At 38.3% G+C, this 16,187-nt stretch overlaps 1 protein-coding gene across 1 annotated transcript in view; it reads left to right on the forward strand.

The window, feature by feature from the left end:
• The window catches only part of ENPEP (glutamyl aminopeptidase), an 81,562-nt gene that overhangs the window by 37,922 nt on the left and 27,453 nt on the right, over positions 1-16,187 (forward strand). The window contains exons 9-11 of the mRNA XM_081123408.1: positions 4,851-4,916; positions 5,044-5,192; positions 15,027-15,106. Of these exons, the coding sequence (XP_080979534.1) occupies positions 4,851-4,916; positions 5,044-5,192; positions 15,027-15,106 (295 nt within the window). The remainder of the gene's footprint in view (positions 1-4,850; positions 4,917-5,043; positions 5,193-15,026; positions 15,107-16,187) is intronic.

A 16,187-nucleotide genomic window follows, 5' to 3' on the forward strand; every position in this document is an offset into this window, starting at 1 on the left:
AGACCAAGAATTAAGAAGTATTCAGGGAGCCCAGCCGGGCGTGGCTCAGCGGTTAAGCGTCGACCTAGGATCCAGGCGATCAGGGTTCGATTCCCAGTCAGGGCACATGTCCGGGTTGCGGGCTGCAGCCGATCAATGACTCTCATCGTTGATGTTTCTGTCTCTCCCTCTCCCTCTCCTTTCCTCTCTCTGAAATCAATAAAGATATATTTAAAAAAAAAAAAAAAAAGTATTCAGGGAGTACATCAGTACCATTCCCTCCTTTTCCCTCCTTTTGTGCATCGATAAAGTGTCTGTGTGGACATCAGGTGGAAAGGGAGAAGCTGAGTGTTTGTTCTTAGATGCGCATTAGGACATCTTGTAAGTTTTCTGTGAGCTTCAAGTTCAAGTTTCATCGTATCTTCTCCTGCTGAAGGCACCCCTCATGGGGAACTCTGTCATCCGGATCCTGGCATCCACTCCAATGCCTACAGAATGCATCACACGCTAGGAGATCCCAAAAATGTTCCTTGAATGAATGAATGGTCTATAATAACTAATATAGAGTCTAGAAATAAACAGCCAATTCCTATTTAAAAATTAAGTTATAATTCCATTTGCATGGTTTTCATTCTAAATTAAATTCATGAATAACACATTCTTGGACTCTTCAAAGCTGACTTTAAATTAAATGCTTTTCCATATTTAATTGTTTTAGATAAGTACCAAAAGAGTCTTTAAAAGTAAGTAGCTATTCTAATAATTCAGTAATGCTGTTGTATATTCTTTAACCCAGTGTCTGGGGTATAATGAATTAAAAACCCAGTCCTGCCTAAAACTAATATTTTTCAAGTTAAAACTGCCTTCCTTAACCCTAACTATGACTATAGATGATGCTAGAAGCTGAACTAGAAAGAATAGATAATTTTTCTTACTATTATAGTGAATTTACCCCAAAAAATGCAGACCATGAACTCTTTTCCCTTCATTTTCAGACACTAGCTAGTATTTGAAATTGGTATATCAACAATATAAGCCACACTCGATAAGCCTCAATAAGCTCTCGAACCAACTGGAACATTTCCTTCACATAGTTCAACTATCCAAACAGAATCCCTCGTTGAGTTATCACAATCTGTGGTATAGTTCAAGATCTTTCCCTTGCAAATACTAACTTTATGCCCAAAGTGACTCTTTAGCTAACCAGTTGTGGCACTAAACCTGGGGATGGCCAGCTGTATTCATTCGTGCTCAAAACCTTTCCCCAAGCCCAGGTTAGACAGCAAAGCACATACAGAATGAGGGGGGAAATAACAAAACCATCAACTGGAAAATCTTTAAGGCTGTGCTCGTACATAAAACAAAAACACCTAATAGGTAATGGGACATTCCTAGAATATGGTCATGAAATAAGGGCTGAGAAGCATATCCATCCTTCCTTTTCCTCCTGGTTACAGCAGTACCCCTGATAAGACGGGGATGGCTCAGCTGGAAAGTGTTATTTCCCTTCCTGTGATACTAGTAATGGAAACATTGTCACCTTCCTTTCGTGCTCACTGATACCACCTAATGAGAGACTATTATTGGTTGACCTAGGTCATCGTGGAATTTTGACTGGAATTGTGATTTTTCAAGGTGAAGAAGGAAATTTCTTAATATAGAACATTCAGAAGTACAAATCTAGACAAAATCAAATGAGTACCTTTTTTTACATTTACCATTATTTTGCATTAGTTTCAGGTGTAGAGCACAGTGGTTAGATAATCATATACTTTACAAAGTGTTCCCCTGATATTTCCAGTACCCACCTGGCACTCTACACAGTTATTACAGTATTACCCACTGCATTCTCTGTGCTGTACTTTACATCCCTGGGACTATTTTGTGACTAACAATTTGTAGTTCTTAATCCTTCAGCTTTTTCACCCAATCCCCCAAACTGCCTCCCCTCTCACAACTGTCAGTCTGTTCTCGGTGTCTATGAGCCTGTTTCAATTTTATTTAGTCATTTTGTTGTTGTTCTTTAGATTCCACATATAAGTGAAATCATATGGTATTTGTCTTTCTCTGACTGACTTATTTCACTTAGCATAATATCCTCTAGGTCATCCATTCTGTTTGTTGCAAATGGTAAGAGCTCACTTTTTATGGCCAAGTAATATTATCTTTATTGATTTCAGAGAGAGGAAAGGAGGGGAGAGAGAGAGATAGAAACATCAATGATGAGTCATTGATCAAGCCCGAAACTGGGCTTGTGCCCTGACAGGGAATCGAACCCCGATCGCCTAGATCCTAGGTCGATGCTCAACTGCTGAGCCACGCCCGGCTGGGCTGTTGGTTGATTTATTGATGGGGGCCATTCTGATAAGTGTGAGCTGATATCTCACTGTGGTTTTAATTTACATTTTTCTGACAATTAGTGACATTGAGCATCTTTTCATATGTTTATAGGCCATCTGTATGTCTAAAATGAGTACCTTTAATATAATGTTTATATAAATGTCCATTTAGTCTCTAGCTCAGTAGAAACAAGAAAATGCAATTTTAAAAAAATAATAATAACAGCCCTGGCTGGGTAGCTCAGTTGCTTAGAGAGTTGTCCCGATACGCCAAGGTTGTAGGTTAGATCCTCGGCCCAGGCCCTTATGAGAAGCAACCAATGAATGCATAAATAAGAAGAACACCAAATTGATGTCTCTCTCTCTCAAATAAGTAAGTAATAATAATAGTAATAACTATAGTGACAAAAACCCTACAAACTGGTCCAGGATTCAGAATTCTCATCAAGGTCATCTCAGGCAAATCTCTTTACCTCTTTAAGCACCAGTTTCCTTCCCTCAGCCCCTAAATGTGGGAGCTGTACTAAATAATATTTAAGGTCCCTTCTAGTTTCAAGATTGCTTATTTCTAAGCTCAAGACATTGTGAAAATACTGATAAACTCTAAATTAATTTTAAGAAGCTACTATTCACTAAAACTTGTCATTAACAGGCATCTTTGGTTATAATTATGACTATTCCAACTATCCAATTATTTTATTAAGATGGAATGAATGATTTGTGCAAACTCTGGAATGAATACCCAAAATTGACATGGAGTCTGTGCCTGTCATTCCTTCTCCCTGCCTTTGCCTGCCCTCTGGTGGCAGTGCCGACTGGTGAACTAACCAGCAGAGTAAATCTGAAGGCCACATTCCAAACTGGCCTCAGCCCTGTCAGGCTTCGTGGAGCAGTCCAGCTAATGCTGTTTTTATCTCTATACTTGAAAATAAGAGGAATTCAGAAGATAATGTGACTTTGGTACAGCGCTTCCTGAAAATTATAGCAACTGAGAGTGAAAATTATATGTGCAAAGTCAACCACTAGTTATTTTCTTTGAAGGCTCAAAGAATACTTAAGAAGCTTCTGTTTCTATCAAAGACTCCATGTTTTAAATGGGACAACTCCAGAGAGTAACAGAGGAGTGATTCAGTGGGAGCTTTGTGAGGCTTCCTGGAGACCCACTGGTGGTGCTCAATTATGAGATTAGGAGAAGACCGAGAACTTCTCTAGGGATATGTCACATGATAGCTGAAAATTCATATATAGAGCGATTTTGTGAATAAAATTGTCAAAAGGGGAAGTCAGCTAGTTAAAAATTTGCATTTAAAAAATATTTGTTCTTTAGGTGAATAATTTCCCCAATTTATCTACCACTACCACCACCACCACCATCATCATTTCTCAAAAAGCTGTATATTCATTTCTTTAGAGCAGGGGCCTGTAAACTATTGTTTGTGAGTAAAATCTGGCCTACCACTCATTTTTGTAAGGTATGCAAACAAAATTATTTCTAAATATTTAAATGGCTGAAAAAAAATCTAAAGAAGATTATTTCAAGACACATGAAAGTTATGTAAAACTCAGATATCAGTGTGTGTAAATAAGGCTTTATCGGAAGACAGCCATGCTCATTCACTTAAATATGTTTGCTTTTCTGCTCGGGAGACAGAGTTGAGTAGTGGAAACGGAGATTTTGTGGCCCACAATGCTTAAAATCTTTAGTATATAGCTTTTTATAGAAGTTTGCAGAGGCCTGACTTAGAGCCAAGCTCACTTGTTTTGTTCGTGTATCACCTCAATCACCTGTGTGTGTGATGGGGTCACATAGTGTCTGAGATGAGAAAACATCACTATAAATGAAGGTTGGGGTTGCAGCCAGAAGTGGACAGGTCAACACCACTAAATAAAGATCATAGAATTATGGCTTCCTCTTCACAGTGAATCAGAAATGTTGTGGACTGTTGACTGTTTGCTGAATACTTGACTCACCTTAAGTATCTTATGTTACTTGTCCTGAAAAAATGAAATTCTCTCTTTCTCTTTTTTAAAATTTATCTTTATTGTTGAAAGTATTATAAATGTCCCTTTCCCCCCCATTGTTTGTCTTTTTTTTAAATCATCACCCAAAGATACTTTTCCCATTGCTTTTCAGAGAGAGAGGATGGGGGAAAGAGAGAGAGAAAAAGAGGAGAGAGAGAGAGAGAGAGAAACATTGATTTGAGAGAGACATGTCAATTAGTTGCCTCCCGCTCAGTTCCACCCAGGGCTGGGGACTGAACCTGCAACCAAAGTAAGTGCACTTGGCTCGCATCGAACCCAGGACCCTTCAGTCCGAAGGCCAATGCTCTAACCACTGAGCCAACCCAGCTAGGGCATTTGTACAGTGTTTTAAAAATGTTTTTCATACAATGTATCATTTGGCTTTCATTCCACGTACACTTGCTATATTATACATTTGAGTGCAATATATCTGGGGGTTCGGCTCATGTTGTGGAAGTATAAGAAAAGCAAACGGTGACTTCTAAAGTACTTGTTATCTTTCACATACAGATTTACTTGGAAAAATACAAATTTAAGAATGCAAAAACTTCAGATTTTTGGGCAGCACTTGAAGAGGTAAGAAAGAGTATATCCCCAAATATTTCTTTGTTTTATTAACAAATGATTTATCAATCACTTATTTAGCTGATTCTTTTTATTTCCCCATATTTGTTAGTTACCCTCCATGTTTTTTAAACCTTAGGCAAGTAATCTACCAGTGAAAGAAGTAATGGACACCTGGACCAAACAGATGGGCTATCCTGTCCTTGATGTGAAAGACAGGACCGTCAAACAGAAACGCTTTCTGTTGGACCCAAGAGCTAATCCTTCTCTGCCACATTCAGACCTTGGGTAAGGATCTGTAATGCATTTCAAGAGAAAAGCAGAAATTTGATGGAAGTAATGGCCATTTGCTTAGATCTTGCTCTTCAGGACATGATTGATGGGTGATCAGATAAAAGCATGGTGTCTTTAGGAAAACAGAGACATTTAAAAATAGCTCAGTGGTCTCCAGGTTCGACGTGCACCCAGGTCCTGTTCTTCCCTGAAACTGTTGAATAAACAGAAGTGTTGGGGGGAAAATAAACTCATAAAAGTAAAGAAAATAAAGGGAAGGGGTTATATCTACCGTCAAATTCTAGAAGAAAAGCAGGAGATATATTGACAAAATACAAACGGAGGAAGATGCAGCCAATAGAAAGAGACTTGCTGTAGAAGCGAAAGCTGACCTTCCCTTTCCCTAGACGGGCCCTGGGCTCAGTGTCAGCATGAAGAGTGGGGAGCAGGAGTGAGAAGTGAGGCTGAAAGGAGGGCAGTTAATTTCAAGTTCACGCAGGACATTGTGCCATCAGGCTTTTCCTCCACTTTCCCTTTATCTACTGCCAACCTTTCCCCTGTGCAGAGCTCCCAGAAGGCTGGCAATGCCCCAAGGTGAAAATCTGGAGGGCTTTCCCCCAGCCCCCTAAAGAAATTGCCTTAATCAGCGGGGAGGAGCTAAGGATTTACCTTGGGCTGAGATGTCCGCTGTCCCTCGTTTATGGCATTTGCAGGATGGATGGATGCAGCTGCCAGCTCCCCTCACCGTGCACAGAGTTCCCAGCCAGCCTTCCCCTTCAGTGGAGGAGACTGTTTTAAAAATGTAACTCCCAACTCAACAGCAGTGGGATTACACAGAAAACACCAAGAATAATGAATTTTGTTGTTCTTTCTTAAATATAAATGAACAATCAAGGACCCAAAAACACACGAAAAGCCCTGTCAGAGTGAGTGTTGAACTATGATCCAGGAGATCACGGTTCGATTCCCGGTCAGGGCACATGCCCGGGTTGGGGGCTCAGTCCCCAGTAGGGGGCGTACAGGACGCAGCCGATCAATGACTCGTCACTGATGTTTCTATTTCTCTCTCCCTCTCCTTTTCTCTCTCTGAAATCAATAAAAACAGATTAAACACCCACACACACACACATATGAAAAGAATCTAAAAGCATAAAAGGTAAAATTGCACATGACCAAACAAAACACCTGTCTCTATAAGACACACAATTGAGGAAACAGAAAATGAATTTATGGAACAGTGAGAGATCAAAGAAACTATTATACCCATTCATTAAGAGAAAAATGTCTTTGAAAAGATAAGCTGAGAAGACAAAAGGTCTCTGGAAGATTAAATTTTTGGTTGTAAATTAATAGACAACTAGAAATAAATTTTGTATTCTCTAAAAATATAAAGCAAACTCACACAGAACTGGCAAACAAGAAAGAGAAGACAAATACGGAAAATCTAGCAGCAAACTAATAGAAATCTCACAAAAAAAGAAAACAGAAACTTGAGGGGCAAATTGTATCAAAGAAACAACAAAGGACACAAAGATTCTGATGAACAGGCCCCATTGGGTGCACATGTTTTTGTATTGAGTACACACATCTTCATAAAGCTACTTCATAAAGTTTTAGAAAACAAGGATGCATGAGTTAGTGTGACATTAGTCTTCTTCATAGCGACCTTGGATGCAAGAAGAAAATAGACCAATCATCTAAAATGGTGAAGCAAAAAATATTTTCAACCTCTCATTCTCTACCCAGTGAAACTAAACCAAGTGCAAAAAAGCACAGTGAAGACATTTTCAGACACGCAGCCCCAGAAAGTGCTTTCTACACAGCACTTCTTAGAAAGTTACTAGGGCTGCCCTCAAAGGGTTTGGAGGAGAGAGAGAAAAAATATGAATACATCAATAAAAGAGGGAGAGATGGGATCCAGGAAACAGTGCATCCAGCCTAAGAAAGCCCTGAAAGGAAACAGGCTCACAGCCAGCCAGTGGGTTCAGTGCCGTGATCAGAGCAGGTGACTGGGTAAGGTAGGCGATCTCCAGGAAAGAGAGTGATTGGGAGAATGGGAAAACTTGAGGCCTTGGTGAAAGCTCATCAGTTTGATCAACTGTAATGAGGGAAATAAATAAATAAATGGCTATATGTTAAAACTGATTAAAAAGTATGAGGCAGGTAGAATGATCTGATACCATTGAGAAAAAGGAGTCCATTTGACCCTTATGTTAGGGTGCTAGGGGGAAATTTTATCTAAGTGACTCAGGGGCTGTGAAATTCAACCATAGAGATGGAAATATAATTCCAACACTTCTTGGTCAGTATGTGTATAGTATAATTTCATAAGTGGTATTTATTGGCTTAAGTTTTTTATAATCAACCAATGGATAACAAATAGAGAAATTTTGTTACGGTGGCAGAGTAGATTGTAAATATAAATAGTCAACATTGTCATACAAAAAAAATAGTTGACACAAGAGCTGGAAGAGGGAGAAAGGTAGAAGAAAGTGTTGGGTTGCTAATTCAGTCTTGTGCTGGAGATGGCTCCAGTCCTAACTCAGTAACATCATGCTGGTAGCTTGAAATAATTGGTCGTAATGCCAGTTTATGGACATCAACAAATACTATATTCTCCCCAGCCCCCTTAGCTGATTAATTACCAGCACTCCACAAGATACCTTCTTTTACAGTTAGGAGAGAGTTTCAATACTCACATTTATGAAACAAAAATAGCAAAATGAGTATATTATTTAAAGGAACAATTGCAACCTACAAAACGTCTAATAATAATAATTTTACTTTATTAAATTTTGACTGTTAAAGGGAATGGAAAAGAAAGTAAATATAAGTAACTAAATCACTCTCTCTCATGGGCGTTAATAAATACTATCTTAAAAAATAGAGGTATTGAGCCCTGGCTGGTGTGATTTGGTTGGGAGTCGTCCCATGCACCAAAAGGTTGCTGGTTTGATTTCTCGTCAGGGCACGTGCTGGGGCTGTGGCCCGATCCCCGGTGAGGGGCGTGCAGGAGGCAGCCAATGGATATTCCCATCTCACATTGATGTTTTTCTCCCTCTCTCTCTAAAAATCAATGAAAATACTTTTTTTAAAAAAAAAGTAGAAGTATTAAGAGTTTTAGAGCTAGAAATCAGAATAATTAAACCCAGGAGCATTTAACAGAGGATCCCTCAGAGGTGCTGGCCTGTAGGAAGGAAAGGTGGAGAAAGGCACTATGGCTTTTCAACAGCACTCTTTCTAGTTTTTGATTAAGGATGTTTTTACTTACTAATTGCACAAATAAAATTGTCCTGAGCATTTAAACAGCAATTGCAAACTCAATCAAATTCTCTTGCATATATCATTTATAAGAAACTTTTGAACATTACTACTTAAAATTTTGTTAAATTCCATTTATAATTTCAAAATACAAACACCTAAAGTCACAGGTTTATAAATCTAATTAAAAAAAAAAAAACCAGAACACCTTCCTATACATTTTTATGAATTTAACAAGTTAAAATTTATAAATATAGTATATCAAATTTCTTGGGCCTTTTCAACATACTGAGAATCAAACCTTGAACTACATACCTTTCTAGACAAATACAACTATGAATTAAAGAATAAAGTATTCTAAGAATTTCAGTTCAAATTACAAATCAAATATGTAATTTTCTCTAATTTTCCAGATCTTAAAAAACATTCAAATATGTAAAAGCTGACAAAATATGGTCAACACAGCCGATGGGTTCACAAGTTATCACTCGTGTAAATACTACTTGTACAAAAGTCTTAGTACTATATCCATTTCTGAATAACTGAATGGCTATTTTTATATATGCTTCTGGAGTATAAGGGAACAAAATCAGGATTTCAGGCCCTGCAGCCCCTGGGTGTGCCCCTTTGGGGTTATCACTCCAGACCCCCATTACCCAGCTGGGCCTCTCCTAGACTGCTCCTGGCTACCTGGGAGCAGCACAGTGTGGCACTGGTCCCCATGGACATTGCTCCGGTTTCACCCATGCTGATTCTCATTGTTTCTCCTTTCAACTTCTTAACACAATTTGGGTCGAGGGATTTTGCACCCACCCCACTCAGGCAGCCTCTAATCTCCACTGCCCGAATTTCACTGAAAAGACTTCTACTCTCCCCATCTCTTTTTCAATAGTCTCACCAGCCTTATAGTCACATATATAAACTACCACAGATCAATTATTCAGTAGCAATTAGGATAACATGCAGGAGAATTATAGGATGTGAAGGTGTCTCAGAAAGTGTGTCATTTAATAACTATAATCTCCTTTCTTTAGAGTTACTGTTTTATGTTCTAACAAATTAGTTGGCCGAATTTAATACTGCTGGAGCCTTTAAATATTAAAATTTAAAAGTATCTCTCTCTTGAGAAACAAGCTTCCATTTGAAAGTTTCACAGCAATCATTCTCTCCTGTCGTATGTATCCACTGATAGGTTGAGCCTGAGTTAACCGGGGGCCCTGGCCGTGTGCTGGGTAGGGAGGGCTACAGAGGACTTGCGTTCTTGAGGGAGTGATATTTAAGCTGAGTAAATTGGTGGTGGTGGGGGGGGGGTTGACCATCGGGGATATTCAAAACAGAAACTACTACATATATGAGGGCTCCAGAGTTAAAAGGAGCATTATACATATACTATGCAACACTCATTGAGCATTTTCTATGTAGCTGGCAATGTTTTAAATATTTCACGGTGTATTATTATATCAGATGGGGAAATGGAGGCAGAGGATGATAATCTGTGCGAGGTTACACAGCATATAGGTGATGGAGGTAGATTTGAATGCAGGTAGGCAGTCTGGCTCCGAGAAACTGGGCGGCAGAGAGGCACTGGGAAAGGGCGAGAGATGAGGCTGGAGAGGAAGGCAGGTGCCTGGCGTGCGGGCCATGTTCAAGATTGTGTGCACATTCGAGGACTTTAAGGAGAGAATTGGCGGATCATTTACATTTTTCCAAGTTCCCCTCTGGCTGCACTGTGGAGGACAAATCACAGGGGCAAGAGTGGGGCAGGGAGATGGGTTAGGACAATACTGGGGAGAGATCGGAGAGACAATGGAATGATCGGCGCCCTGGGAGAGTGGCCATGCCGGAGGGGTGAGGCCCATGTTCCAAAGATGAGCTGAGCTAAGATTCCTAATTAAAGGATAGGCTATGCTCAGGGAATTGAGTTGGAGGAATCTGCAAAGAGCAATCTCCTCTTAGAATATTGTTCAATAGTGTTCATGGCCGTATTTCTAGAGACGTGAAAGATGTTTGTAGACCAGCTTTGATATGTGGTCCATGCAGACAGGAGCAGAGCCTGGGTTCTGGCTTCCAAGTCAGGGCTTTGGGGATGATGTCGCACTAACAGCACTCTCGCGTGTTTACAAAAGTTCGGATTGCCCACGTGCTTCGTGTCCAAGGCCTCAGAGAACGAGGAGCACTGAGAATTATTAAATCAGCTACTTCCAAGGTCCTGGTTGGTACCTGAACTGGAGAAACACCCACGAAGCCAGGGATGCTCACCTGCGGAGGCCTGTTCCGGCCTCTCCTCCTGAAATCTCAGACAGTCAGCTCTCCCAGAGTAAAGGAAATTCAGAGAGACTGGATATCTTAGTGTAATCCAAGCTCTGAAAATTAACAGTTCTCACCAAAACAAAGGGAAATCTAGTTCCTAGACCAAGTGAGATCAGTCAGGGAGTGTCTGTACATACTTCTTTATACTTTGTTTACTTTGGAAAACAAAAATTATGATGACAAAAACTTTTTTTCACTCTTTCTCCTTCTTAATATATGACTGAGTTGAAACACAGAGGTGACTTGTTATTAGGTGGTAATATAATGACAAAAATCAACACCCTGAAGTCTGTGATTGTCCTATTAACTATAAACTGTTTATTTTATAGTTACTGTTTTATGTTCTAGCAAATTAGATTGGCTGTATTTAAAACTTCTATTTAATAGCCTTTGGATATTAAAATGAAAAAAATAATTTCTCTCTTGAGAAACAAACTTCCAATGGGAGAGATCACAGTAATTGCTCCCTTCTGTCATATATGCTCACTGATTCCTTGAGCCAAAGACATGTTAACACTATTTTTGAACCAGAAGAATTGGATGTTTTAAAAATTGCTCTTTGGTTATGCTCTTGCTTTTCCACACAAGCAAGAAAAATTATTTCCAAGTGAACTAAATATATCATCGGGTCTAAAATTACTTTTTAAGTCATAATAAATCTTTAAATTGCGTTCACCAAGATTTAGAACATGAAACTATAGTAACATTTATACTCTTCTCTAATACTTTCTTTAGTTTCTACCTTCAGAGACTGTTTTTATTTTATTTAGATTAATAGTTGCATGATTTTTAGTGATCCTTTATCGCAAAGTCAATCCACTTGTTCCTTTAAAAAAAAACAACCACAAAGTTATATATGCATAGAAAAATAAACCTAGAAAACAGATGCTTCCCTGTTGAGAACATTTGTTAAAAATCAGTAATAGCTCCTGAGCAAATAAGTGAGACAAGAGACATATCAAAAGTCATTCTTCCTTACTTTTCATTTGATTGAAAACTTAGATTGAATATATATTCTTTTGTGCCCCAGAAAGTAATGAATTCTTTCTCCAACCCTAGTGTCCACTGCTCTCTGTTCAGATATATTCCTGCCTGGTAGACAATGTGGTTGGTTAAGTTGTACTATAAACTGAATGGCATCCTCCCTCTTCTCATTGCCTAAATATTCCGAGATTAGGGAATTCTTACTGACCAGAAACTTTTTACAACCCAAATGGCCCACACGTACAAGTTATGGTTTTAGCACTGTGGCCTCCACCAGCTCTTAGAAATGGGCCAGTTTCACCTCTCCATCGGGGGAATTCTCTGTCGGGCAAGCTCATGTCTGTGACAGTCCACTCAAGGTGGAAGGAGAGGAGTAGGTGTTATCTTAGGTCAATCAAAGTCAGTTTCCTCAGTGAAAATTAAATTGGCCATATTTAATACCACCAGAGCCTGTTATATTGTTAGATATAAAGACAAGTGAATTATACTTTAAAAAATGAAATCTGATACTCCTGAGTTCTAGATAACATTTAGGAGACTCTATTATTTCATTTTTGTAATTTCCATCGCTTGACATTTTGTACCCTTTAGGCTATTATTTTACTCAGCTTTAATTAGATTAGATCCTGTGATTCTAAAACGATACAATTATATAGCCTCATTCCTCTCTCATTTTGTCTTAATGATATTCTTACAGACAGACCTCAGAACAATATTTTTATTTATTTTATTTTATTTTATTTTATTATTATTTTTTAATATATCTTTATTGATTACAGAGAGAAGAAAGGAGTGGGAGAGAGAGAGACAGAAACATCAATGATGAGAATCATTGATCAAGCCCTCAACTGGGCATGTGCCCTGACCGGGAATCGAACCCTGACTGCCTGGATCCTAGGTCGATGCTCAACCTCTGAGCCACGCCCGGCCGGGCAGAACAATATTTTTAAACATGACCTTAGTAGCATAACTTATGCCCACTTTTAGGCACAGCAAGTCCCAGACATCGTGTTTTAGAAGGAACGGTTGAAATGTGAAATCCTGAGCATGCGCATGGGGCATCCAGACACTGCACTCTGTTGTTTCAGTCAGGTTGGCATCAGAGAAAGGCAAAGAGGATTGAAATGCTAGCAGCTTATACACAGCACCAAATCAGCAGAGCAGTAAAAGAGCAAAATGTGTAGGTAGGATGTGATTTTTAAAAATGCTTCTTTGTCTCTCTGTTGAGAAGCCACAAGGGATCACTCTTCGGTTGGCTTCCCTAAAAGCAGACCCTGAGATGACCATTCTCCTGAAGGCCACTCATTAGGAAGTGTTTCTAGGAAAGAGGGGTAGGAGACTGGGAAGTGGGAAATCAAGAAGAAAAAGGTACAATATCAGTCAGGTCCTACAGAAGACAGTGCTTCGGAGAGAGCCTGACAGCGAGGCAAGAATCTCATGCCCGCCCATCATTGGCTAAGGGCCGCATCCAAGAATGTAAATTCCCTGGAACTTCTGGCTTTCCTTGCTCAGGCAGCCAGAGGCAGGCCTCTGACAGCGAGGCCCAGGCGCTGGCATTTGGCAGGGAAAGCACAGTGGAATCTGGGGTGTCCAAAAATGACAGGGACTCAAGGCGGTAAGGGTGGAGCACTGACAATCTGTTGCAGGACCCAAGAAACAATTTCTGTATTGGTCCTATGAAACTTATAACCAAAAACATTCCACTGCAACAAAATCCTCCGAGAAAGAGCTAGGAAAAACTCAATCTTATAAAACATTTCAGTACTTATGAAACAGAATAATTTTTTTCATGTAGATGGCAAAATATACTCTCCCCAAATTACATAAATTTTATTATATATTGAAAATGGGAGGTATCATTCCCCTATTCTCTACCAGGGGCTTGAACAGATGAATAAAAAAAAAAATCAAACTTTGAGTTGAAACCCAAACAATTTCTTCTTCTCTCTAGATTTCCTGTATTTTCTGACTAATAGGAGATATGAGAACAATCAAAAAGACATTTAAGACCTCTTGTTTTGTTCTTACTTATTTTTTAATTACAATTTACATTGAATATTATTCTGTATTAGTTTCAGATGCACAGCAAAGTGGTTAGAAAATTATGTACTTTACAGAGTGGGCCCCCCAGATGCTTCAAGTACTCACCTGGCCCCATACATAGTTATTACAGTATTATTTACTATATTCCCTACCTGTACTGGAATCTACATCTCTGTGGCGATTCTGTCACTACCAATTTGCACTGCTTAGTCCCTTCACCTTTTCCACCCAGCCGGCCAAACTCCCCCTTCTTGACAACTGTCAGTCTGTTCTCTTTATCTACGAGTCTGTTTCTATTTTATGTGTTTATTTTGTCCTTTAGATTCCACAAGTAAGTAAAATGATATGGCATTTGTCTTTGACTGGCTTATTTCACTTAGCATAATACCCTAATACCCTCTAGGTCCATTCATGCTTCACAAAAGATAAGATTTCATTCTTTTTTAAGACCGAGTAATATTCCATCGTGTATATACACACAGCTTTTTAATCTACTTACCTGTTGATGGACACTTGTGTTACTTCCATATCTTGGCTATTGTAAATAATGCTGCAATGAACACAGGGGTGCAGATGTCATTTAAGACTAAAATGTTAAATATATATTGTATCAAAATACAAAGCTAACCTTCTCACTCTGCACCACAGGAAAATACTAAGTAGCTAAAGAAAATCGAAACGTGTTTGCTTGATGATATTTCCTTTGTATCACACTAGTTCACAAGATTCTAAATAGGAGACATTTTAGAGCATGAGAAATTTAGAGGTGATAGTGGTGGTGCAGTTTCAATGTAGTTTCTAAAATGTGTTGTTTCCTTTACAGCATTTTAAGATTGTCTTCTGAGTTCTAAAAATGCTTTGTGTTCTTTGACAGAAACTATAGCCTATTAGAGTACTGTATGTGCAAGAATGTGTATGAGTGCTCAATATTATTCTGTGAGGTGTTATATTTGTGCAATATCTTTGTTTCAAAGCCCTCAAGGCTATTGAAATAATCTTCATCGTCATCTTCAGCTATTGTTTTTAGTCCAAAGTTACAAATTTTAGAGATTTATAGAAATTGAAAACAAGTATGTGGCCTATCTTCATCACTGAAGAGTGTTGTATTGACCGTATTAATTGTATTCTGTACACTGGATGATCACCGATAAGGAAAATATGCTTGTCTATTGCTTTCTAATTATGTTTACTTTGGACATGTTTATTTTTTTTAGTAATAAAAGTTAAATTTTTATTTTTAAAATACTTCAGTTACACATGGAATATTCCAGTTAAATGGAGTGAAGATAATGTGTCCAATGTTTCATTCTACAACAGGACAGAAACAGGAGGTAAATATCAATTGATTGATTTCTTCTTTGGATTAATATAGTTCATTAAACTAATATAAATGTAAAAAATAACAGTAAAGATGGAACTTACAGTGCAAATTTCAGCTAAAAGGAATCTCTAAAATTACTTATTGATGACTACAAATCCTTATCTACAATGATGAGAACTTTTCTACCTTGAAATATATTTTTTAATGATTTATCGTGATTGGCACAATAATAAATACCCATATCCAAAGGAGAAGGGTTCCATGCTCAACAAGTAAAAAATCAATCTAAATTTTCTTCCTAAAAAAAATAGATCAATAAATAAATAAATTTTCTTCCTTTCTTTCCTTCTCTCCTTCCTTCCTTTCTTTTTCCTTCCTTCCTTCCTTTCTTGTTTTCCTTTTTATCAGATTAGTAAGGCATTGAATTTCTTAAAGTGTTATGTGACAAGTCTGTTCTTTAAAAATACTGTCATCAAATTGGACTTATCATTTTCCTAAATCAACATATTAGAATCTTTAATTACTTCAAATGATCTTTTCTGAGCCGTGAGTTGTCATCAATAGCTCAAGGCACTCTCTGTATCTATAGCCATCCATCCATCCATCCATCCATCCATCCATCCATCCATCATCTCCCTAAATGAATTTCTTGGCACTTGCCTGTGTTAAAATTCAGTTGTGAGTCTTCTGCTCACTTAAACTGATTTGAAATGAATTTCTCTATTCTGTCTCCATTGATTTGTCTTTTTCTTTCTTGAAAAATTTTAGTTATATAAAAACAAAGAGACCTTATCACATGTCTCATCCAAATAGCTGAAAAAATAATAAATAAGGCATGTTTTAGCACCCATCCCAGAAGAATCCTGCTGATTATACTTTTACCATTGTACTTATTTTGTGTTTCAAAAACCATTTCTTATCTAACACAAACCTGCAGGTGACACAGAACAGGAGATAGAGACTCTCCTTCCCCCCACCTCACTAGGACCGTCAGAATAGCATTTGGCATTCAATTTTACAACCACGGCTTCTTGAGCATAAAAGTAGATAGCCTATTCTTTATTTGCATATGCCTATTTGCTCCTGCAAAA

This window comes from Miniopterus schreibersii (genome assembly GCF_964146895.1).
Source record: "Miniopterus schreibersii genome assembly, chromosome: 1".
In the NCBI taxonomy this organism is placed as follows: Eukaryota; Metazoa; Chordata; class Mammalia; order Chiroptera; family Miniopteridae; genus Miniopterus; species Miniopterus schreibersii.